Here is a 25,402-nt window from a genome sequence, read left to right as displayed (position 1 = left end):
AATTCATTCACTAGTTAAAAGGGAGACAGGAATATTTGTGATCTATTTTTTTCCTTCACCACTAGAAAATTCGCTCTTATGTATGACTCTGTACAGTCTCTTTGTTGAATATGTTGAATGCTTGTGAAAGGCAAAAGAAGGTGTGGGAAGTGTGGAAGCTAATTGTGATACAAAAATAATAGTGGAATCTCATCCTCTTTTATTTCTACACAACAGTTATGACATTTTCCTCTTGTGCTTGTTCTCTTTTGCTTCTCCAAATTACATTAAACAGTTATTACTCTGTATGTGTGTATGTGTATGTGTGTATGTTTACAAGAACGTGCATGAATGCACATACCGGACAATGATAATGTGGTCCCTCTGAGAAGATTGGTGCTTTCATGCCCTAACGGTGATAATATACTTTAAATTCTGTGTACTTATCCTGTAAACCATCAGGAAAATTCACTAAGTGGGCTTTGTTCCATCTGTGGAATTATAATGATGAGAATGTAATACTCAAAAGTAGTGTAATTAGTTTAATTATAAATGAAGGCATTGCCTACACTCAAAACCTCAATAAAGAAATCAGGTTGATAGTCTGTGCTGATTCAGTAGAACACATCAACTTGCAAAGCCAAAGAAATTAACTGTGAACCCTTGATCAAAAAGCACAGATAGTGTATGATCCAGGAAACTTGATTACTCTTCGTTTTTAGTGAGGAAGGATTTTTGATATTAAAAGCACAAGAAGCCAGAGAATTAGTACATAGAGAATTGATTGATTACTTTAATCAATGACTTCTTCAAAGGCAGTTCTGAGACATAACTGGGGAAACTGAAGTGAGCCAATTGGCCATTAGCGGTCAGTACTGCTCCGTGGGAAGGATGTGTGTTGTGCGCCTTTGCAATCAGAGCTCAGAGAAACTTTCTGGAGAATTGTGGCTCGTGTGAGGATCAGATCTGAGTCGAGTTTAATAAAATCTGCTTTGGACTGATTTGTTTATCTTCTGTGAGCAGTTTCTTTTTCTTTTTTTTAAATGGATTTATTTATCTATTTAAATGTGTACTCCTCTACTGCTTTTTCTCATCTGAACCAAAAGCACTGCAAATATCAGAGCTCAGATTTTAAAAAGATCATTGATTTTTTTCAACTGTCCTGAAGGTAGGCTGTCACACATCATCATTTATTTCTGAGAGAGAGATATTGATAGCATAATATTAAAATCTTTCATTAAAGATTTTTTTTTTTTGTCCAACAATAACCTAAATTCAAAGGAGTTTTGTGTTTGCCTTCATCTATCAGAATTGCTATTTAAAAGTACATACTTCCTAGGACAATATAGTTATCTTGTTACTATAAGGAAAAGGAATAGTGTGTCAATAAAAATTGTCGTTGACTGAAAACATTCCTGTGGGATAACCAAATAATTGAAACAAGCTTTGACTAGCTATTGAAATCTGCCCAGTATGGCCAGCGTTTGGTCTGAAGTCAGTAAACCCTGAGGATCCTGTCAACTTACTCCAATGTGCCTCCCCTGCTTTTCTTCACTTTATGTCCTTTACTTCTATTTACTTTTCAGCATCTATAAGAAAAGCTCAGTTTAGGTATCAGGCATCTTTGATTCAGAAAACCATTTGCGAGGTTAAGACCCTGCCCAGTGATGACACCAGTCATGTGGAATCAAGAGGAGGGAAAACATGGAGAAGTCTTTATCATGTCTTTTTTTTTTTTTTTTAATCAATAGACCCCTTTAATTTTTATTTTTATTTATTTATTTTTATTTTTGGCTGTGTTGGGTCTTCGTTTCTGTGCGAGGGCTTTCTCTAGTTGCGGCGAGCGGGGGCCACTCTTCATCACGGTGCGCGGGCCTCTCACTATCGCGGCCTCTCTTGTTGCGGAGCACAGGCTCCAGACACGCAGGCTCAGCAATTGTGGCTCACGGGCCTAGCTGCTCCGCGGCATGTGGGATCTTCCCAGACCAGGGCTCGAACCCGTGTCCCCTGCGTTGGCAGGCAGACTCTCAACCACTGCGCCACCAGGGAAGCCCTATCATGTCTTTTAAGCTACTGTGAGCCTCTTAACTGGTCTCCTGGCTGCCAGCATAGCCACCTACAAGTTCCCAGTGGGCTTTGCCAGGGTGACCTTTCTAAATTGCCCATCTCCAATATGGCATTCCTCTCTCTTGTTGGATTTATCTTTCATTTTGACTCCTATTTTCACTCCTGATGTCACTGTCTTAGCTTAGATCTTCGGACTCTTCTACCTAGCCTGTTGCAGTGGTCTTCAAAGCTGTCTTCCCACCTGTGGTCTCACCCTCTCCACAACATGGCTGCCAGTTTTCTTTCTAACATGCAAACATAATCTGGTTATCTGTGTACAGTACTTTAGTGGTCCCTCACTGCCCACAGAAAAAGATCAGATTCCCAGAGAAGGCACAGATGGCATCTGCAGTCTGGCTCGTGCCCAGGTCCAGCCTCGTTTTTGACCATATCCAGTGCTGCAAGCAGACTGAATTCCTGGGAGCTGCCAGAACATGCTTGACTCCTTTATTCCTCTAGGCCTTTGATCACAGTGTTCTTTAGTGGCCTGGGACCTATTCCCTCCTGAGGTCTGCCAGGGAACACCTTTTCATCTTTCAAGACTCAGATCTCAGGCAGTTGCTCTCTTTTCATGCTCTCATGCCTTCTTCCACCCGCACCTGTATTATAGGATCAACCAATCTCTTCTTTATTTGCCACCATATCTTATACCTTTGGGGAATACTTTATTAGATTTACTTCTTTTTTATGTCTTTATCTTCATCCTAGTTTGAAAGGACCTTTAGGCCAGGGGCCATGCACTTTCTTTCCCCAGCACAGTGCTTGATATATATTAGGCATTTAATAAATAGTTGTTGAATAAAGAATGACTAGAGCATCTGAGTAACAATAAAGTGTAAGTTTCACATGATTTGAGATAAAGGACAGATCATATGGGCTACAGTGATCTGGGAAAGTCTTAAAGATAAGGTGAGGACCAAACTACAGAGATAGACAGGATTTGGAGTGGGGGGAAGAAAGAAGGATATTCATGACCAGGAATTATAATTTAGAGCTGAGGCTGAAGTGAGATAATGACTCCTTTGAGCTTATGATAGGATACTACTGCTGGAGATGTAATTTTCTGATTTAAGATATTTCAGTTGCTCTTCCTAACCTACATAGTAATTTCTAAATCCCTTAGGGTTGGGTAGTCTTTAAGAATCAAATCAGAACTCAGCCCATTAATAGCTTCGTGAGCTTGGCCATGAACTTTTCTGAGCCTCAATTAGGAAATCACAAAATGGAGACATCATATCTACCTCACAGTGTTTGTTGTAACATTTAAATAAAATAACAGTATTTACCACTTCTTCTGTATTTATCATATGTCAGGCACAGTGCAGGGACCCCCCCTTTTTTTTTATTGGAGTATAATTGATTTACAGTGTTGTGTTAATTTCTGTTGTATAGCAAAGTGATTCAGTTATACATATATACCCTCATTTTTTTTAATATTCTCTTCCACTATGGTTTATCATAGGATATTGAATATAGTTCTCTGTGCTAAACAACAAGTAGGACCTTGTTGTTTATCTATTCTATATGTAATAGCTTACATCTGCTAACCCCAACCTCCCACTCCATCCCTTCCGCAACCCCGCTTACCCTTGGCAACCACAAGTCTCTTCTCTATGTCCATGAGTCTGTTTGTTTCATAGATAGGTTCATTTGTGTCATATTTTAGATTCCACATAAAAGTGATAAGGTATTTGTCTTTCTGACTTACTTCACTTAGTATGATAATCTCTAGTTGCATCCATGTTGCTGCAAATGGCATTATTTCATTCTTTTTATGGCTGAGTAGTATTCCATTATATATATATACCACATCTTCTTTATCCATTCATCTGTCAGTGGACATTTACGTTGTTTCCATGTCTTGGCTATTGTAAATAGTGCTTCTATGAACATAGGGGTCCATGTATCTTTTTGAATTAGCGTTTTGTCTGGATATATGTCTAGGAGTAGGATTGATGGATCATAAGGTAGCTCTATTTTTAATTTTCTGAGGAACCTCCATACTGTTCTCCATAGTGGCTGTACCAACTTACATTCCTACCAACAGTGTAGGAGGGTTCCCTTTTCTCCACATCCTCTCTAGCATTTGTTCTTTGTAGAGTTTTTAATGATGGTCATTCTGACTGGTGTGAGTTGGTACCTCATTGTAGTTTTGATTTGCATTTCTCTAATAATTAGTGATGTTGAGCATCTTTTCATGTGCCTATTGGCCATTTATATTTCTTCTTTGGAGAAATGTCTATTTAGGTTTTCTGCCCATTTTTGGATTGGGTTGTTTGTTTTTTTGTTGTTGTTGAGTTGTATGAGCTGTTTGTATATTTTGGAAATTAAACTCTTGTCAGTTGCATCATTTGCAAATATTTTCTCCCATTCTGTAGGTTGTCTTTTCATTTTGTTTATGGTTTCCTTTGCTGTGAAAAAGCTTGTAAGTTTGATTAGGTCCCACTTATTTATTTTTGCTTTTATTTCTATTGCCTTGGGAGATTGACCTAAGAAAACATTGGTATGATTTATGTCAGAGAATGTTTTGTCTATGATCTCTTCTAGAAGTTTTATGGTGTCATGTCTTATGTTTAAGTCTTTAAACCATTTTGTGGTGAGAGGGTGTGTTCTCACTTCATTGATTTACATGCGGCTGTCCAACTTTCCCAGCACCACTTGCTAAAGAGACTGTCTTTTTCCCATTGTATATTCTTGCCTCCTTTGTCAAAGATTAATTGATCATAGGTATGTGGGTTTGTTTCTGGGCTCTCTATTCAGTGCAGGGCCCTTTATGTGTGTTAACTCTTTTACCCTTTACGTCAGCTCTGTGTTGATTAGATATATTTTTGTTCTTACTTTACAACGTTGGAAACATGGTGGTGCCACAAACAGAAAGAGGGAAAAATGAGAGACACACTACCAAATTCTTTTCGGGGGTAAGAAAGGAATACGCCCCTGTGTATAGGGTGGCTGACAGCAGTGTTGAATTGTACCAGCGCACCCTCAGGTTCAATGTAGGGTTGGGTCTGCTAAATTGTGGGCTGACCCACTAAGCTCCTTGGTGCCCTGTGGCTAGCATAGCTTCAGCTTGCAAGCTGGAACCATCACCCTGAAACCCCTTGTGATACTGAAAGCCTCCTTCTGGGAATTGGCCTGGGATTTGGGGTGGGGTGGTAAGAATGCAGACACCCGTGGTTGGAGCGCTGAGCTCAGTAGGTTTGGTGTGACCACAAGCCTAAGCTGAGGGCCATGCCCTGCTGGAGACTCTCTCATGGGCTGGCACTACTCTTCTGATTGTGATCCCAGGGATGGGCCAGATGAAAGTCCCAGAAACCAAGACCCCTAAAATTTCTCTCATGTGGAACTCGAAGTCATGTAAAAAAGAGGTTGGAAGCGTTAATTTTGGAAATCACTGGACAACATGTGTGTTATGAGACTTAGATTTTCTAGTTAGGTGAGCCTCAAAAATTTTTTTAAGCTCTCTGAGCCTCAGTTTCATAATCTACAAATGGAGTTGATAATACTTACTTCACAGAGTTGTTGTGACATTAAATGAGAAAATATATTGAAAGCAGCTATCGTGATGCTCCATCCAAATCCTAAACATTTAGAGGTTGCTGATGCTGACAGTTTTGGTTTTCCCTCCCAGATGAACGCAGGCCAGAGTTCTGGCCAGAGGTGGCATACAGTGGCCGGGAGCCTGATTGGTCATTTCCCACAGGCTTTCATGTGTGAGGCCAAAAGGCAATCTCTGGGAATATAAAGAAATCAAAACCAAGCTAACTATCTCAATGAGCTGGCAATCTGTGAAGGGACCAGGCCCAAAGGGATAATCTAGGTGTAAACCAACACAAGCAAGAGGGGTCCAGATGGAGGATGGTGGCAGACAATGGAGAACTGACTTGAGGGCTGAGCTGGGGGCTTCAGTGTTTTTATAGGGTGCTCACTTCTGCTGGTCTGTGTGGGGATAGAACCCTGAAGGGCAGCGGCACAAGTCTGGGGCTGAGCGGAGGTTGTGGCAGTAATTTGGGCCTGTGATGCTTGTGGCTGGGAGCCGAGGCAAGGCGCAGCGGGGGAACTCTTAAGGGAAGAAACTGTGTCCTGATTCTGCTGTGCACCCTTGATCCTCCCCCAGTGTTGGGGCTTGGAGAGCTCTGTTGGCTCAGGCAGGTCCTCTTTTACCCACAAAGCAACTCTGTAAGTTCAAGGGTTTAACTGTATTTTTATTATGCATTGTCCAGAGCATAATAGCCCCAAATGTTTTTTGAAATGGAGTCCATTTGCTAGAGTGTCTTGATACTTTTTGGAGGGTGGTTGTGTTTTTCTTTTTTCGAGGTAGACTGGCACATGCATCTATTTCCAGCCAGTGTTTTGTTTGGGCAGTAGCCACTTGAGTTTTAATGTTCTGTGTGCTTCGGGCCTCATTCGGGAATTTAAATTATTTTACAGTGGTTAGGGACTGTAGGATAGAGAATCACAAATCACAGGACAATTTGAAGTTCATTGACAAGGATAGTGAGAAAAGTGTGCTTTGCAGAATATTTTACTCTGAGTTTCTCTACTCTCGTTAGTTTTGAAGGAAAAAGGAAAAAACAAAACAAAACAAAAAACGTTCAGCAGAAAGGCCGGAATAGAGGATCAGTCTAATACTTCACAGCGGAGAATGAGGCTGGGTTCAGGCTACTCTGCATATTCTAAGCACAACTGAAAACAGAAACAGGCTGTCTCAAAACCCTCTTTTGCTGTCGTTTCTTTTAGACACCCAGATAGTAATCTCAGGCTGGATTCATTTTCTTCAGAAACATTTGGGAAATAGCACCACCCAACTACGTGGAGACATAAAGCAGCAGGTTGTGTGAGCAGTGGCCCTCAGCTGCTCTGTGGCTGGACAAAGCTGAAAGTTACCTTGAGGTTCCTGCTTTATTTGTGTAGTTTGATGTCAAGGCATCATCAGATTTTTTTCAGGCTCAGGAAGAGACTTTAGAAGGCTCAGGTTTTCCCTTCCTCTCAGGTAGCCTTATGCCATTAGGGGAGTTGTGTTTTCCTTTAGAGAGAGAGAGGTGCATCTGTGTTTGTTTCTACCCAGCTGCTGTCGAGTGAAAGCACAGCTTTCATTATGTTTCTCTCCTTGAAGGTCAGGAGTGTTTGCTACCCTCTGAAGGCTCTGTTTTCCTTACCTATCCAGCCTTTTCCCCACTTATGTCTAACCCCGGCTTAGTTCTAGATATTGGAATGCCTTGCCTTCTCAGTGTGATTTCTCCATTCTTTCCAGCTCAAATGCTAAAAGCTTCCCAGAGGTCCTAGACCTTGGTCAAGGTCATTGGCCATGTGGTTCTCATCTATTAGCCTTTAGCAGCACCTGACCTGCTCCGGGAAATTCTTTAAAAGGCATACAGTAGCAGCCTGTACCTTGGGATTAGTCATTTGACTCTAATTATTCTGCTGAATGCGCACATTGCCCCCTCACCCCTCCATCCAGGTCTGTTTGACTTCTGTTACCTTCTTGGTTTTTTTGTGTTTTTTTTAATGCCCTGATTCAATTTTTTGTGCCTGAACTTAGTCTGGAAGCATGAACCCATAAATGGTTCTATTGTCCACTTTAGAACTCTGGGCATCAAGCTGTTCACCTCAACAAGTCTCTGCTTTGCCCAGCTTACATCTTTGAACACCAATTACTCCTCTCCTACTTTGATAAAAGTTGTAGTTATATCAGCTCTGGCATGGGGGCTCTCAGTAGCTACCCATTCTCTCACACTCTGTCTCCTCTGGTCTCTAGTTGTTGTGTTTAGTTCTGTAACTGCTCAAGTTCTCCAAGTCCTGCTCAAGTTCTTACCTTCTTTACAAGTTGTCGACGTGTGAGTCTTGTCTCTACAACTTTATGGCAAGCTTAGAGATGACAAGTATCTTTGTAACCTGTAAGTCCCATAAGGCCTAGAATATTCCCAAACCACTTTAAAAATCTTTATTAGTTGTCTGTTATGTCACAGTAATGTTAATGATAAATATGCTTTTTTTAAAAAATAAGTATATTTAACACTTTAACCTTCCTTTTGCTGAAGAGTGATTTTTGGTTTTGATAAATGCTAGTAGCCTCAATTCATGACAAATTTGTACTGAAATCCTGCTCAATTTATACTGAGCTTCTACACGTGGAGTTTAGTGTAAAACAGAGGCTTTATATGCAAAAGTGGGAGTATTGATAACAAAACTCTTTTTTTCATATATAATCATCATAGCATTTGAAGGGGAAGTTCTTGTGAAGCTTGTCAGATTACCTTTCAGATTTCCTTCTATTGTTTCCAAATACTACTTCACAGCAGTATCATCTCCATCCCCATATGCTTCTAAAACACATTAATTCAACAGCAAACTTCATGCTATCAGACTTAATTTAAAATGTGCTACAAGAACTTAAATTTACTGTGCCCACTCAGCATTCCTAATCCATGTTATCTTGAATGTTTGAGTTATGCTACAGATTTACTGGACCAGAGAATGAGAATATCCAAATTCTCCAGAACCTATCCCTTACATGGAATAGCTAACACAGTGGGAGATGCGTGGCTTTTCTCTCTCTCTCTCTCTCTCTCCTTCTCTCTCTTTCTCTCTCTCCCCGCCCCTGCCTGCCAAGAGCATAAACAATCTATTTTAATGGAAGAACTGAAGTAAAGCAAGATAATCCAAATTAACTGGAGGTCCGTGATGGTTGAGGAGAGGTAAATTCACTATTGTGTTCCCAGTGTTAGAAAGTGACTGGCACATCATAGGCACTTAGTTAATTTGACTGTATGAACAAATAAAAAAAATGTTTTAATGTGCTCATTAACTCTTTAATACAAGAAGAGCTTTATTCCCATTGATTCAGGATATGGTGATGGGTAGGTCATCATTTATTTTGTTCTACCTTTATGAGGCCTCAGGGTTTTCCACTATATCCTTGTCACTTATGGCAACACTAACAATAATAGTAGATATAGCATCCAGCATTTGTATAATGCTTTTCACATTTAATAAATAAAATATAATAAGCTGTATATATATGTGCTTTCACTTTATCCTCAGAACAAATCTGAATGATGACTAGAAAAGGATCCAAAAATGATGACCCTTCTTCCTTCTCCCAGTCCTGGACCATGGCCTTCCTTCTATAGCAGGGATGACAGATAGAGTTCTTTGATTGGTGAGGAGACTAGAAATAGAAAGATATCAATATGTTATGTGCCAAAAGCCACACATCAAGTTTATAACAAACGCCCAAATTATATGTAGTCTGACATTTTTTCCACTTTAAATTTATTATGGATTTAACTTACTTTACATTTCATTCAACAGTTTCTTTGAGATGTCACAGAAATTCAGTGATGGATGTATATTTAAAATTGACTATAAAGTCAACATTGAATGAGATAAAGAAGTGCTATATATAGAAGATAAGAAAATACTGTTTTTCAGAGCCAAGCATTATCTTATTTTTATTGGTATTTTGAAAATATTTATTCATTTCCCTACATAAAAAATGGTACGTGATTTGGAATACAAAGAATAAGATTTGGATGTGATTTATAAACCTCTTTTTTGTTTTCATTCCTTTTATGAATCCTTAGGAATAGGTGAAGATGTCCCTTCTGAACTCTGTTTTTTTAACTTGGTTTTTGAAGGACCTGTTTGTTTTTCATTATTTTGCCCTTTCAAATAGCCAGCAGTGTCATTAGTATGCTACTGTATTGTGAGAACAAATTGTGAAAAAACAGGTAAGGATTTAGGATACTTTACTGAAAGATTTTATGAATAAAGTCTTTTGTATTTATCCATTACCTGTTTGGTAGATTTAATTTCACAATGTAGGATATTCTAAAAATAAATATTTGGATTTTATTCTGGATTTTTCATGTTAACAAAGGAAGGGGGGAAGAAAACACTGTTTAATGAGACTGTTAAAGTTGGATCTTATAGGAAAGCCTAAATTTGAGGTAAAAAATGATTGATCTTATTTTGATTTTTGGCTAAGACTATACTTGGTTGAAGTATGCTTATTCAGAACTGGAGATCTCAGAAGTGCTTGTAACTTGACAAAAAACAACCTGGACGCACTATTCGGACACTCTTGAATGTTTACTTGGTGATTCTAAGGGTGTACGAGACACTCTACTAAGTGAGATCCTTTGCCCAGGTAGCTCAGGGATCTGTCCTGCATGTGGGGGACTGTGTGGGGAATGGTGTCTCTATTTCAAAGAACTTGAGGTCTTTTTTGAGCTCTGGGATTTCTGTATTTATCTGACCTGTCTTCAGTCCTCATAGAGAATTGATTTATATAAGCTAATGTCAATTAAGATAGCAGCCTTTTATCTGTTTCAGAAATTTCTTCTAAATTATAAGGACTACTACCTCTAGGTCTAGTATTTGAAGATTTGGCACAAATGTTTGTTTTATCTATAGATAATTTTCATGTTTGGAATTATTAAATTTGAAAAATATTTGACTAGCCAAACTTGGTATCTAATTTTAGAGGAGCTGATGGCTGTTAAGTGATGATGCATAGATGGAATAGGTCCTGAAAGGCCCCCCATAGAATTGCTTCTGCTGAGCAATACTTCAGCATTATGCCCTTGACTCATATCAAGAAGGGCTAGAAGGGGCAGGGGTACAACTGTATTTATAGGGATGTTGTTGAAGACATTGTCTATATATCTCACACAGTGTCCCTTTTATAAAAATCTGTCAGAGCAATTTTTCTTCCACTTTGGTGCCAGGAAAATTTATACAATTATCTTTCAAGTGATCCTGTTTTCCTCTTTGCTTTGGTTGCTAGGAAGTATAGCAGTAAATTTGTAACATGTTTAACAATTAATCAATTATATTTTGGAATACATTTTATATACTAACTTTATTTTACTCTTATGTATTTAATCTTCTTTTGATACTCCATTAAACATCAACACATTTGTTGAATGCCTGTGTATGTTAGGCACTGTGCACGATGCCAGAGATACAGTGATAAGCACATCTGACACAGTCCCAGCCTCATGGAGCTTAAATTCTTTGGGGGGAAAATAAGCATTAATCAAATAATCATACAAAGAAATGTAAACAAGGAAATTGTTACAAGTACAATGAAGGAACATTACATGATGCTATGAGACTCTATTTTGGTTCTAATTCCTCTTTTCCTCTATGTGTTATATCCCTTTCTGTGGTAACAGAGATACATATTTACATACAGATACACACGTACATATATACATATGTACATGAACACTGTCTCTAGAATACATTTATACTTACGTTTTCTGGTGAAAACTCTTCTTCGATATGATTAAATGGCTGACTGTTTTTCCATTATGTAGAAGTATCACAATATATTTGTCCAGTACCTTATCATTGGACACAGCTTGTTAACAATTATTCACTATTGTAAAAAAAAATATTGTTTTATTTTTCATTTTTTTGAAAACCAAGGTTTTCTACAGGGTTCTGTTTTAGCAGGGGAAAAAAAACAACAACAACAAACAAACAAAAACCAAAAACCATCCCACCCCTCACACTGAAGAAGTCTGAATAGAATCCTTTTTAATTAGTCAAGGATAGAAGGTCTTATTGACAGCAGATAGAGTAGGAACAAATGCACCATAGTTTGACTAGCTTTTCTTGGGCCCATAACTGTCAGTCACTTTGTCTGCGTGGGGCAGCATCTTGCCTATTCCAGAACATTCAATTCATGCTGCAGTACTATACTTCTATACTTGGGGCTAGACTTCCATGTTGAAGCACTAACAGTCTGTGTGCTTCCATTCATGGAAATATTTACAAATGATGAGCTCTTAGACTGAATGCAGCATCACTAAGATCACATCCCTGAGGGGGGTGAGAAGGGGACAGCAAAGCAATCAGGGTCCAGGAATGACAGTTTCCAAACAATGTGTCTCCTGTAGCCTTCCCATGTCTCTACATTTACTAATGAGGCTGAATAGTTTATTACAGGCTTGTCAATGAGTTGTTTTTCTTTATGAATTCCTTGTTCACATCCTTTGCCAAGTTTTCTATGGGTCAGTTCATCATTGTATTATCATTGATTTGTAATGGCTTCTTTTGTATCAAGAATATTTTCACATATGCTACAAACATTTAATTCAGTTTGTCTTTGCTTTTTAATTGCCTTGCGATATTTTTAGCATAGTGAGTAAACACACAGGCTTTGAGACAAATCTTTGACTCAAATCCTGTTCAATGACTTATTATCTGTGTATTTTAGTCAAGTTGCTTAACCTCTTTAAAGCTTTTGTGGATTGTTATGGTTGTATTTGCTTTTTTTTTGTCTCTGGAAACAGTAGATGTAAGGAATAAATTTAATAATGTATATTCACTGTAAAATCTTTAGAAAACACATAACTCTAAATTTTAAAAAATCATTCATAATTCATAATGCCTCTACCAATTCACTATGTATGTTAGCAAGCAGTTATGTCTTATATTAATCACAGTTCTGGAGATAGTTTGGAATAAAGTTGTTCTCCTTTAATATATTGCAGATATCTTTCTTGGTTAATATGTATGTTCACTTTATCATTTCTAATTGTTGTATAATATTCCATCTATAGATATGCTATAATTTACCTTGTTCCTTATTTTTAATTAAATCAGTTCCAATGTTAATTATTAAATATGTTGTAGTGAGCCCTTCATGATTACTTCTAATAAGCAGAATTTTTTGTCATATGATTAATACATCTTTAAGGTTTTGGATATTTCTATAGCTTCATCTACACTAGGTATTATCTTTTTTTCTTTTCCTTTTTTTCTTTTTTGCCAGTTTGTTAATGTGAAATGATATCTTATTTAAATTTGCATTTCTTTTGGTTACTAGTAACTTAAATATGTTTTGTATATTCATTAATTGTTTTTATTTCTTTTTTTTAATAAATTGCCCTGTTAATTTCTTTGCTAATTTTTCATTTGGAGTGTTCATTGTTTTTCCTTATAGATTTTAAGAGCATTTATATATTGCAAGGACGTTAATCTTTTATCATGAAAATTACAGATATTTTCCTGCTTTTTCTTTTCATTTTTATTGTTTTTGATTCAAGGAAGAATTTGGGGTTTTACAAATAAATAAATCTAGCTATCTTTATTTTTTTACCTTTAAAGATTATGTAAGTAGTCATCAGTATTTTCTTCAAGTACTTTTATGTTTTTGTTTTTTGCTTAAAACAAATTTCAGGTTTCTCTCTAAATTTTACATTTAAATATAGATTTATAGATAAGTTGACATTTAAATAAACTCCATGAGGGCAGTGGTTTTGTCCATCTTCTTATTCCTTATTGCTGGCAGTATTCATGGCCCATCACAGGTATGTAATACATATTTATCAAATAAATAATGTAAATCTTTAATTACCTGAATTTTAATTTTGTTATAAAATGGGTGATAGAAATGTCCTTTCTTAACATTTTCAAAAAGCTGGAAGTGTACTTTCTAAAATGTATTTATAATCTGTTATCTTTCCTCTGTCTGGAACATTCTTCGTTTTCATTGCCTGAATTCTTGATCATCTTTAGATGTCAGCTCAAGCATTGTTTCTGTAGGAAAGCCTTCTGTGATAATCATTAGATAAGGTCACATTCCAAATTGTAAGTTTTCATAATACAATCTTTCTTTGTGACAGTTGTCACTCCTGCAGTTTCACAATTGTTTATAGAGTTATTTAGATATTTCTTTTCCCTACCAGCACCAAACAGGCAGGGACTTTACTTGTTTTTGCTTATCATTATATCCCACTGCCTGGTATTAGATATTAAGTTTTTGTTTGTTTTTTTTTCTTTGAATGGAAAAATAAATGAACAAACTGCCACAAAAATTGCATACTGAGTTTTTGCACATGTGTGATCTCCTTGAGGGCTTTATTATTGATCTTTCTGTCTGTTTTGTTGTCGGTACCATACAGATTTAATAATGCTAGCTTTAAAAGACATTTTAGTATCTGTTAGGTTATGATGGCTTACCATGTACCCCCTATAATAATTCATCTTAGTTTTAAAACTTTTCCAACTATTCTCATGTATTTATTCTTCCAGTTGAATTTTATAATCATTTGTCAAGTTCAAAAAATTCTCATTGTATATTTGTGTTTGTGTGTGTGTCTATATGTTGGTTTGGGAGGAAGGAATTGTTTTAAATTTATAAATTAACTTGAGGAAAGACAGTGTATTTATAATAAAATATGCAAGCTTCTTATTCAGGAATTTGGTATGTAGCTTTTATTTACTTGAATGTTTTTTATTTCCCTCAGTTAATTTTAAAATTTTATTCATCCAGAACCTGAACATTTCATGCTATGATTTTTCTTACACATTTTTGTTCAAGAAAGAGTTAACATGGCAGGCTTGAGTTTGCTATCTTTAGCAAAGTCTGCTTTCAGGCTTAGACCTTGACTGACATCTGGGAACTTGGGTTTTGAAATGTTCCCTGTCCCTATGGTACTAAGTGGTAAGGTTATTTGGTGTGCCAGGGGTACTGAATTTCATTGTGCTAGCCTGCCTAAATTAAAAAAATAATAATAATACAGTGGTTTATGATGGGCACCTACTTTCCTTCTGAGAGTTTTTAATGATTGTGGCTGATCTTGCCTGTGTAACCAACCCCCCAAAAATCCTTGAGCCATGAGCTGCAAGGAATCTTGCTGGGTAAAAACACTACACACGTGTTACTGCATTTTACTGCTGGAGAACATTGGAAGCTTACAGATGGATTTCTCCAGACACCACCTGATATGTCTTTTTCTCTTATTAGTGTCATTAGTTTTAAGTTTCTTCTCTTGGCTTTTCCTAGTAGTCTCCATAATGTCACCTCCAAATGATAATTCTGTGTACTTTTTAACAATATTTATCTCTCACATTTATTTTTCTTTTCATATTATATTGATCAGCTCTTCCAGAAAAATGTCGAGTAGTATAGTTGACTTCAGGAAACTTTAATATGATTGTGATAGTGTTTTAAATATGTTTTCAATTGTCTTTAGCTTAATATTCTTTATCATGTTATGAAAACATCCCTTAACATCTAGTCTAACATCTAGCTCACTTAGAGTTTCATCAGAAGCACATGATACATTTTATTAAATGTCTTTTTTTGACATCCCTTGAGATGATCCATTGCTTTTTTGGTTCTTTATTAATCTGAGAAATTGTTTTATATATATATATATATATACACACATATATAATACATAGAAAATTTTTTAAAATTCAGAAAACTTTAAAATTTATTTTATTTTATTTTTTTGGGGGGGTGGGGCTGTGTCAGGTCTTAGTTGAGGCATGTGGGATCTTCGTTGAGGCACACAGGATCTTTTGTTGCAGCGTGTGGGTTCTTCGTTGCTGCACGCGGGCTTCTCTCTAGTCGTGGCACGCAGGCTCCAGGGTGTGTGGGCTCTGTAGTTTGCAGCATGTGGGCTCTCTTGTTGAGGCGCGCGAGCTCAGTAGTTGTGGCACGCGGGCTTAGTGGCCCTGCGGCATGTGGGATCTTAGTTCCCCGAACAGGGATTGAACCCACATCCCCTGCATTGGAAGGCAGATTCTGTACCACTGGACCATGAGGGAAATCCCTTAAAAAATTTATTTTAAATGAGACATGATATAACTAAGTATCCCTAAGGTAATAGAGTATCCATATTATTTTAAATGAGTTTTAATGCTTGCTCTGGAAAACAAGATTAAGTATTATTGCTTATAGTAATTTACTGCCTTTTAAGTAATAGAGGTTAATAGAAGGATGCAAGATGAGATGCATCATCTTGTGATGTCATAGAAAATAAAATAATTTAATAGAATAATACATAGAAAAATTAAGATTGCTCAGCATTTTCTTATGGGACAGTTAACTGTAATTTTATGCCCGGCATTTGTTTGTCAAAATGTATATTTTCTGAATTTCAGCAATATTTACACATATAGCTATGTGTGTATATATTTTTACTTTTCTGTGTATTTTTGGTGCACAAAAAAGCCTGCTGCATTCAGACAAGTATTTTTCAAAGCACCAATTTATGCTTCCAGCTCTCTCACCTAACTTTTAATGCAGTATGATGAAATAAACTATTTTGTGTTTTGTATAATTGTCACAATGCCCATAATGGTGATTTTTTTTTTCCTGTTGGAGTGGGCACCCAGGTATGAACTGAATATTTGAATGTTGGTAATATTGACAGGGCATGAGATAGTATGATGTCATAAATTGATTCTCATCTTCTACTCTAATTAGTCATGATCATTACAGATTATTTTATTTTGCTAATATTTGCTTCCTGTGTTCTAAAACTATATTACTAAAAGATATCAGTTTATAGTTAAAATTGAGAAGAATGTTAATTTTAAATATATACATTTTTAAAATAATAGCTGACTATAACTATAACTCCTGTTGTAGTTACTACTGAAATATATTTGTATCTATGAGTTGCATTCTAGTTCTTGTAAAAAGATTAAATATTCTCACAAGGAAGAGAGGATGTAGGTAAATAAACATAAATTATAACATTTAATTGAAATTCAGTTAATCATTGTTTTTCTTCAGCTTTCTTTTATATGGGAGATAAAAATTTTTTGGCATAGTAAAAATATCTTTCTCTCTCTTGTACTCCATCCAAATCTCCATCTGATAATGTGGCAAAGGCAGCCTTCTGAAAATAAGTAAACTAAATGCTATAGTAAAAGCATGTTTTTCTGATTTCCATCAACCATAAATGTCTAGCAGCTTATTTTCCTAGTCGAATGTTTGATAACTGTAAATGTGAGCCAAAGTTAAAAAGGAGAAGTCATGCCCCCTGCCCTCAAGCACCACATAGGCCAGCAGGGAGATGGACATGCAAACAAGCACTTTTAATGCTATGTGGTGATTTCTTTTAGGGGTTGTACAAAGTTAGTGAAAGCCTAGGTGGTTCATATTAAGTTGGCATTGGGGTGTCAAGGAAAATGTTATGGAGGCTGACAAATTTGAACTTAGATGTTGCTCCCACACCCTCCTTTGGTAATTGGCCCCACTAATCCTGCCTAACATTATTTCCTAGTATCTCTGTAATAGTCAGGTTTCTTCAGAGAAACAGATCAAATAAGGTGTGTACATATATAGATAGACATATATATGTGTTTGTGTATGTATATGTGTGTGTGTATTATATGTCATAAGGAATTGTCATGCACTTAAGGAGGTTGGTAAGTCCCAAGACCTCTAGGGTGAGTCAGTAAGCTGAGACTCAGAAGAGCCAAAGGCATAGTCCATATGAGTTCAAAGGCCTGAGAACCAGAAGAGCTGATGGTGTGGTTTTGTCCTTCGACCTGAAGACTTGAGACCCAGGCAAAGCCATTGTTTCAGTTTGAGTCTGAAGGCAAAAAGAGTCTTTGTCCCAGTTCGAAGGTGGTCAGGCAGAAAGAATTCTCTCTCACTTGAGGGATGGTCAGTCTTTTTATTTTATTTGGGCCTTCAACTGATTGGATGAGGCCCACTCACATAGGGAGGGCAATCAGCTTTACTCAGTCTCAGATTTAAGTGTTAATTTCATCCAAAAATACCTTCATAGAAACACCCAGGATGATGTTTGACCAAAAATTTGGGCAACCCGTGGACCAGTCAAGTTGACGCATAAAATTAACCATCACAGTGTCACAGATGATGCCCTGATCTGTCCATTGTTCTACGAACACTTGATATTCATTTGTGAACTTTCAGTCTTGTTTTCCCCCAAAACTTATATCACTTTCCCCCTTTCCTTTATCTACTAAATACCACTGACTTTCTCTAACTAATGTAACCACTAACTGATCTCCGCTTTTTATTTCTTTGCTCCTTAATTGTAAATTTTCATTATTTCATGGATGTTTTTGTTTCTCTAACTCAGTGGACAACTTTCTGAGGGTGTGATGACTATGCTTTTTCTTTTTTCAGTCCTTTTCCCTCTAAGTAGAAGAATACTTAGTGTATAGATAGGGATATTTGTTAATTAATTTATTTATTCAATAATATCAACTTAATATATACTAGATATGAGACACTGAGCTAGGTCCTGGTAATATAAACAGCATAGAACAGCTTTCTGGTTGTTGGAAGCAGATGGTAAGTGGTTATAATACAATGTAGTATTATACTAGAAGGCTGAAAAAGTACTTTGGAAATCTAGATGATATGATAATCACTATCACTATCATGCAGACTCAAAGAAGATATTATCAAAGGAGTCACATTTTTTAATCTGGTCCTAAATGAGTAACCAGGTAAATTAACAGTTGTAAGCTAGAGGAAACATTTAGAATGAATGGACTACAAAACTGAGGGTTATGGACAAGAAGAATATGCTTGAGAAATGTGAGAAGATCTGTGTGTCTATAGTGTATGGCTTGTGAGTCTTTGGAAAAGAAGAGGCAGGTGAGAGGTAGATAAAGCTATAGCTTAATACACTTTGCATGCCATTGCTAGAAGTTTTAACTTTATCCCTGTAGGCAATAGGAACCGGTGGACATATTCAAAGGAGTGAGTGACATATCATATTTTCATTTTTTTTTTTAGACATTAATTGTACTTGAACATTTGTTATTTTATTTTTATTTTTTATTTTTTTTAATTAATTTATTTATTTTTGGCTGTGTTGGGTCTTCGTTTCTGTGCGAGGGTTTTCTCTAGTTGTGGCAAGCAGGGGCCACTCTTCATCACGGTGCGCAGGCCTCTCACTATCGCGGCCTCTCTTGTTGCGGAGCACAGGCTCCAGACGCGCAGGCTCAGCAGTTGTGGCTCACGGGCCTAGTTGCTCCGCGGCATGTGGGATCTTCCCAGACCAGGGCTCGAACCCGTGTCCCCTGCATTAGCAGGCAGATTCTCAACCACTGTGCCACCAGGGAAGCCCATATTTTCATTTTTAAAAGTGATTCTGGGAATAGTATGGAAGATGGCCTTAAATAGGCAGAGAAAGTAGGAGATGGAATAATTAAGAAGTTCATTGTCACAATTCAGTTAGGAGATATTGAGGGCTTGAATTAGGTAGTGAGATGTGAGAATGGAACCTGCATTTTAGAGGAGGTATTTTTAAGGTTGAATCAATAGAAATTAGTCACAGTGTCAGGGAAGGAGAAATTGGAACAGATGAGAGGTTAAGAGAGAATGAATATGTAGGAAAGTTTCAGGGAGAGGGAAAAATTCATCATGACTCTTGAGTTTCTCAGCTGGAAGATGGGGTGAATGGTGATGGATTGAAATCAGAATTTGATTAGAATCAGATATGTTGCTTCAGGGTTTCATACATAGCAGCTCCGTTGCTGTCATCTATTGAAAATCAGCCCTCGACACAAGGGTTTCTATTTTTTTAAAAAAGAATCAAGTATGTTAGGAAAGTTATGGAGTTGAGTTTTGTATGTGCTGCATTTGAGATGCCTGAGGAACGGTGGGAATGCAGATCTGCAGGATGAAGAGGATGCCTAGGCTGAGCCGAGGTGTGTAGTCCTCAGCTTGGCTCCCACATGGAACCAGGTGACAAGAGGGGGCAATTGGAGGAGAACATGTAGTTATAAGGAGCCTTAAGAGGATCAACATGCCTCGCTCTATAAATATTTGATTGACTGATTAATTGTATTAATAATGGGCCCTATATGAAGCAAAAGAAATGGAATCTATGAGATTCCACTCACGTTCTCATAAGTAAACTGTAGTATATCAAAACAGGTTACTAAAATGGAATCTTTTCTGTATAGCTGCAACACCAAGCAAGTGAGCTGACTTACATTGGATCTTCAGTTCTCATCTGCAAGCAACTCAGCCCCATAATTGGTCTTGCTATGTCCACTCTTGCTGCACTGCAAGGAATTCTCTACATAGTAGCCACAGAGATTTTTTTTTTGTCAACTAAATGTGAGGTCAATCCCTGTGTAAGATCAACTCTTTCCTTGGCTCTGCCAACCTCTCTTACACATCTCCTACATTGCCCCTCTTCACCCACCGGGCTCCAGCTAAAGGGCTCTTCTTTCTGTTCCTGCTTCACGGCCTATGTATATGGTAGGTGCTCAATAAATATGAAGTGAATGAATGACTCTACCTTATAGGTTTATTATGAGAAGTAAATGTGAAAAAATATATGAAGAGTCAATTAATGTGCCTGGTACATGAGAGGTGTGCAATAAACTCTACTTTTGATCAATTTTGTCCTTGTTACCAAATCTATAAACCTGGTGTTTCTTTATCCTCTTCTCCTTCAACCTGCCTTTCCAGCTCTTCCCATCTAGCCAACTTACTGTCTTTGATTTTTGCATCTCCATGTGTATTGATGTCTCTCTTCTCTTCAGTTGGTGCTTGATATGACTTCATCTAATCCCCTGGGCTTTTTGCATATGTGTCCTCTTCTGAGTAACCCCATTTCTTATTGTGCTTAAATCATTATATATGGATTCCTGGTCCCAAGGACACTGAACATACAACAACCTTCCTGCAATGAAATTCCCAGGAGAATGGGGACCCTCTAGAAATTCCCAAGACTACCAAGGGACTCTTCACCACTCATAAAGTATTATCCTGATCACATCATTATTATGTGGATTTGGAATCAGCAATTTATAAATTAGAGCCAAGACTTACTGAACACCAACTCTGGGCTAGGCAAAGTCCTAAGCACTTTATATAAATTACCTTCCTTTACAAGCTTGATTTTATTAGTATTCCTGTTTTATACTTACTAACCTGCCCAAGGTCACCCTGCTAGTGATTTGCAAGTTAGGATTTAAGCCCAGGTGGTCTAATTTCAGATTCCTGCCCTCAACTATGCTTTTATATTCTATAGTGTCTCAATAGCAGTTGCAGGGTCATAGAGTTAACTTTTATTCTTTAGTGTTTGATTTAAAATTTTTAAAATAATATGCAGTTTTAGTTAAAAAAAAAAAAAGAAAACTTCCAACTGTTCCTTTCTATCATTCTACCCTACTACTTCAGGTCTCACTTAACTTACGGCAACTACTGTTAACAATATTTTCTGAGTTTTTTTCTTTATGTAAGATTTTTCTTTTTAACCTCTTAGTGTAATCTTCCTCTCAGCTTTTGTCTTCTGAAAAGTCAGCTTATTCCTAGTTAGTTGGTGAAAGTGTTAAATACAAATGATGGTAAACACACACACACACGCACACACACACACACACACACACACACACAACTTGGGTTGACCCTAGGAGAAAGGTGTTCTACCTATGTCCCAGGCAGACTTCTAAGATTAATTAAATTCTTACCTATTTGGTATCTATTTACTTGAGTTTCTGCCTGAAGGAGACCACTTTTATTCTAAAACTCCAGGGTGATGAATTCTTCAAGTTCCTGGGACCGAAGCTGCTATTTGACAATTCTTCTATGACTATCACCTTGACGCTCAGAGAGGAATGAACAATGGCCCTTCCCATCTGGCTGTATGGACTCAGGAATCAAATGTTTTCTAAACAATGTGAAGAGAGTTTTGTTTCTAGATCATTATCTTTTCCCACCTTTTCCTTTCCTGCAGAAGAACTCTACTTCTTCATCAGTGACAAAAAAATGCCTCTATGGAAATGGCCGTGCTTTTCAGCACGCAGTGGAACATTTTCCTAAAAAGTGAGGTCACCAGAAGCACAGAGCAGAGAAATCCCAGATGGCACTAATATTTGATTTCATTTTGAGCACGCTCATATTCAGCAGATGGATTGGAAGGCTGACCTTGCTGACACTTCTGCAACACTGCCTGCTACTCCAATTGCCTTTGTGAATGTTTTTTCATAAGGCTTCTCCTGGTACCTCAGAGATTGATGCCTGGTCGCCCGCCTGTGTTATGCTTCATTACGCCAATGTGGTTGAGAGTTGCTGTGTTCTATAAAAGGGGAAATCCTAGCTCATCAGTATCTCAAACTTTTCCTGCAGTCTCACAAATTGCTTGTAACATCTCAGAGAACATCATCTTCGCTTTCTAGGTGTACCTCTGATCTGTATTCGTTTTTAACTTATCCTTTCCTAATTTTTCTGCTTTCTTTGGTGACATGGACAAATTAAGAATAATATAAAAAATCCTCTGGAGATGACTAAACTTAACAGTTTCCAACATGCCTATTAGACACAAAAATCTAATTATATGAAGGTGAATATTGTTGAATTCCTCCTTGCACTATAGCTTTGGTGGCTAAGAGCACAGACCTGGGTTGGAGTTCCCAGCTCTGCCATTTCCTTTACTTTAATGTAAGCCTCTGTTTCCCTGTTTGTAAACTAGTGATATTATTAGTGCCTACCAGTTAGGATTGGTGTGAAGGTTAAGTGCGATATAATGAACAAATCATATTTTTATCACAGTATTGGCACAGAGTAAATACACGGTGAATGTCATTGTGCAGTATGCTTAGTATTTTTTTGCATATGTGTATAATATAAATGATAAAATAATTTTGCTTAGTTTTTATTTGGATTGCAAGGAAAGTGGACTGTTTGTTAAGGAGGAAGTTTTTAATGATCAGACTGATGCTTTGTTTCAACACTTATTATAAAATTTTATTCACTTTTACAGATCATTACATAATCCACATACCTGTTTGGACAGGGACCCTGTGAAAATGCAGCACCCTCTTCCCCTCCCTCCCGCCCCCTGCAGCTCATTTCTGTTTCAGTGATGTGGTTAGAGAAAAGAAATGATCACACAGTGTGAATATCTAGCAGGTTTTATGTTTCTCCTGACAGGTTGACCTACGTGGCCATTCTGTAAAGTTCCCTGGGAACACTCAATGCTGAGGAGGATTAGGTTGCTTCAATCTTTACAAGTTGCTGGTTCTCATGCAACCAGATTTTGGTGCATATTTTAAAGCAAAGCATACTTTGGCTTAGAAAACATTGCATATTTAATAGCCTATTTGACTGAATCACCTCTCTACCCAATGTAATGTTGATGAATTAGACTGCGGTTTTGTTGTGAAACACTCTTGAGGATGTTACTTTTTTCCCTTTGTGTAGGTCCAACATAAGGCCAGACTATGCAGACTCCAATTTCCATGAGTTCAAGATGCACACCTTCAACCGGGTTACATCCTGCAAAGTCTGCCAGATGCTCCTGAGGTAAGTTGGTGTGATCCTGGTTTTCAGTTTAAAGGAACTGGTATAATTGCCAAATGTTTCAGACTTTGCTAAGGTCCCAGCAAAATGTTCTCAAGTGGGGATATTGCCTTACGAGTTTGGATCCATCAGGTCCTTCCTTGGCCTTGTGCCTGGACAGTTCCTTCAGAACCCAGGAAGGTCCTCTCCCTCCACTGAAGGGAACTCGGCATAGCACTGTGTTCTCTTGTTTTGCTTTCTGGCAGTAATGATTTCCTATAGGCAGAATTTCGCACCTTTTAACCTATCACCCTCTAATTTTACCTTGCAGGGGAACATTTTATCAAGGCTATTTATGTGTTAAGTGTGGTGCAAGAGCACACAAAGAATGTTTGGGAAGAGTAGACAATTGCGGCAGAGTTAATTCTGCTGGTAAGTCATGTTTATTGTTGTGATTCTGCTTTTAATGAGAACATAAAACTTGCTAAACATAATTAAGGCTTAATTTACTCGTAATATATGTTTATTATAACAAATCGCCTTTTGAAACTATCATTTATGAGCACAATTAGAAAATTGTTGGAAATTCTTGTGACTTCTATACATACCTGGGAGGCTGAGGGCTTCAAGAGGGACTTGGAAGGTTCCGTGTCACCCATTTCATTCACCCTTAACCCCTAAATTTTAACAACACTGTACAAATACAACCAAGACACACAAATGGAGGTGTAAAAACAAAACAAAACAAAAATGGTTCTTTAATTCTGTCTTTGGTTTTTGAATTTCTCCTTTTTTCTCTTAAATATTCATCTCCGAAATGCTAAGCTGCCAGGAGTAAACATTACACAGACTAATTCATGAATTAATGAATTGAATACATTGTCATTTTACAGCATTTAACAAACAGCACGTATCCTTTGGATTTTGTGTAAATATTTTCCCCTTGGTTTTTAAAAATAATGCTCCGTGATCGTGACCTGAACCAGTTTCTAAAACTGTTGGCAATTATGCATTCAGTAGCCTTTTGCCTCTCTCTGCTCCTCTTGGGCGCTCTTCCTTCTCTTTCTCTTCTGGCCTCTTTATTCTTTCTCTTTCTTCTTCTTTCTCTTTGTCCTTTTCCCCTGAGTTTCTCTGTTTTTTATCAATAAGACCTTTCAAAATCAGTAAAACTTTTTGAACAGAAGAAAGAGATCTTTAACAGCTTGAGTTCAGAAGGTAGCCATGTCAACCTTTGATTTTCCCAAAGGGAAAGGTGGACATTGAATTATTTTGGATAATACGAAGAAGAGTGAAACAGAGGATAATAGCTCATTTCAGAGCTGAGTTCAGAAAATAGGCAATCGTACAAAAGGTGTGAATCCTATTAGAGGACTGAGATCACAGCACATTCCTCTCACTCGGCTCCTTCTGTAGATGTATTTTCAGGGCCCCATGAGCCATTCTCAATGCCAGGCATGGGCAGTGCAAGGAGAGAGAGCCCGACATTAGTTGAGCACCTGCACTGTGCCTGCCCTGCCTGGGCCTCTGCCGGGCCTTTCCTACAGGGACTCATTCAGTCCTCAAAAGAGCCCTTCCCAGTTTCTGATGGAGGTCACGGTGCTTATTGCAACTTGCTCAAGGTCTGTGAGGTAAAGGAGACAAGATTAGCACCAACTAATGTTTCTGAAGGTCCAAAACAATCTACAAAGGTATAACATATAAAAGAAATATTACATATATTTATTATTATTATTTAATTGCCTACCTGAAACAATTTATCACTTAAATTTCTGTGGTTCCATCTTTATGTGTTCTGTCCTTTAATCTCTTTGAGGACAATTAACATGTTACTTGCTCACAGTAGGTGAATGGATTTTTATAAACCCCATAGTCCTGTCTTATGAGTTTCAGTCTCTGAGGAGTATAAAGTGATCCCATAGTTGGCAGGGTTCTTTCAGTCTAAAAGGAATAGTGTAGGAGAGTGGTTGTGAGTCAAGCAGAGATGACTGAAAATCTGGCTCTGCTCTTAGCTAGCTGCATGAGCTTGGGGAAAATATGTAAACATTTCATTTATTCATCTGAAAAATGGAACTTAGAAGATTATTGTGAGGATCATATGAATTAATGTTTATGCCTAGCAAAGTGCCTGGACACAATAAAAACTCAATATTTTCATCCAAGGTGTTATGATGAGAAGCCGGTTTTTGAAAGGAATGGGTTTTAATCTGCATTTTGGTTGTTTTTATGATGTGGAGCAAATGTGTATAGAGAAACTAGTGAGCACCAAACTTTGAAGTGATA

General features: G+C 37.4%; 1 protein-coding gene across 4 annotated transcripts in view; it reads left to right on the top strand.

Moving 5' to 3' along the window:
* Positions 1 to 25,402, top strand: part of VAV3 (vav guanine nucleotide exchange factor 3) — a 389,664-nt gene that overhangs the window by 224,428 nt on the left and 139,834 nt on the right. For all 4 annotated transcript variants that reach the window (XM_036863586.1, XM_036863581.1, XM_036863570.1 and 1 more), the window contains exons 16-17: positions 23,045 to 23,146; positions 23,454 to 23,554. In XM_036863586.1, coding sequence (XP_036719481.1) covers positions 23,045 to 23,146; positions 23,454 to 23,554 — 203 coding nt within the window. The remainder of the gene's footprint in view (positions 1 to 23,044; positions 23,147 to 23,453; positions 23,555 to 25,402) is intronic.

Source organism: Balaenoptera musculus, chromosome 1 (assembly GCF_009873245.2).
Source record: "Balaenoptera musculus isolate JJ_BM4_2016_0621 chromosome 1, mBalMus1.pri.v3, whole genome shotgun sequence".
In the NCBI taxonomy this organism is placed as follows: domain Eukaryota; kingdom Metazoa; phylum Chordata; class Mammalia; order Artiodactyla; family Balaenopteridae; genus Balaenoptera; species Balaenoptera musculus.
The sequence above is the reverse complement of the archived record's forward strand: the minus strand, read 5'-3'. Positions and strand labels throughout refer to the sequence as shown.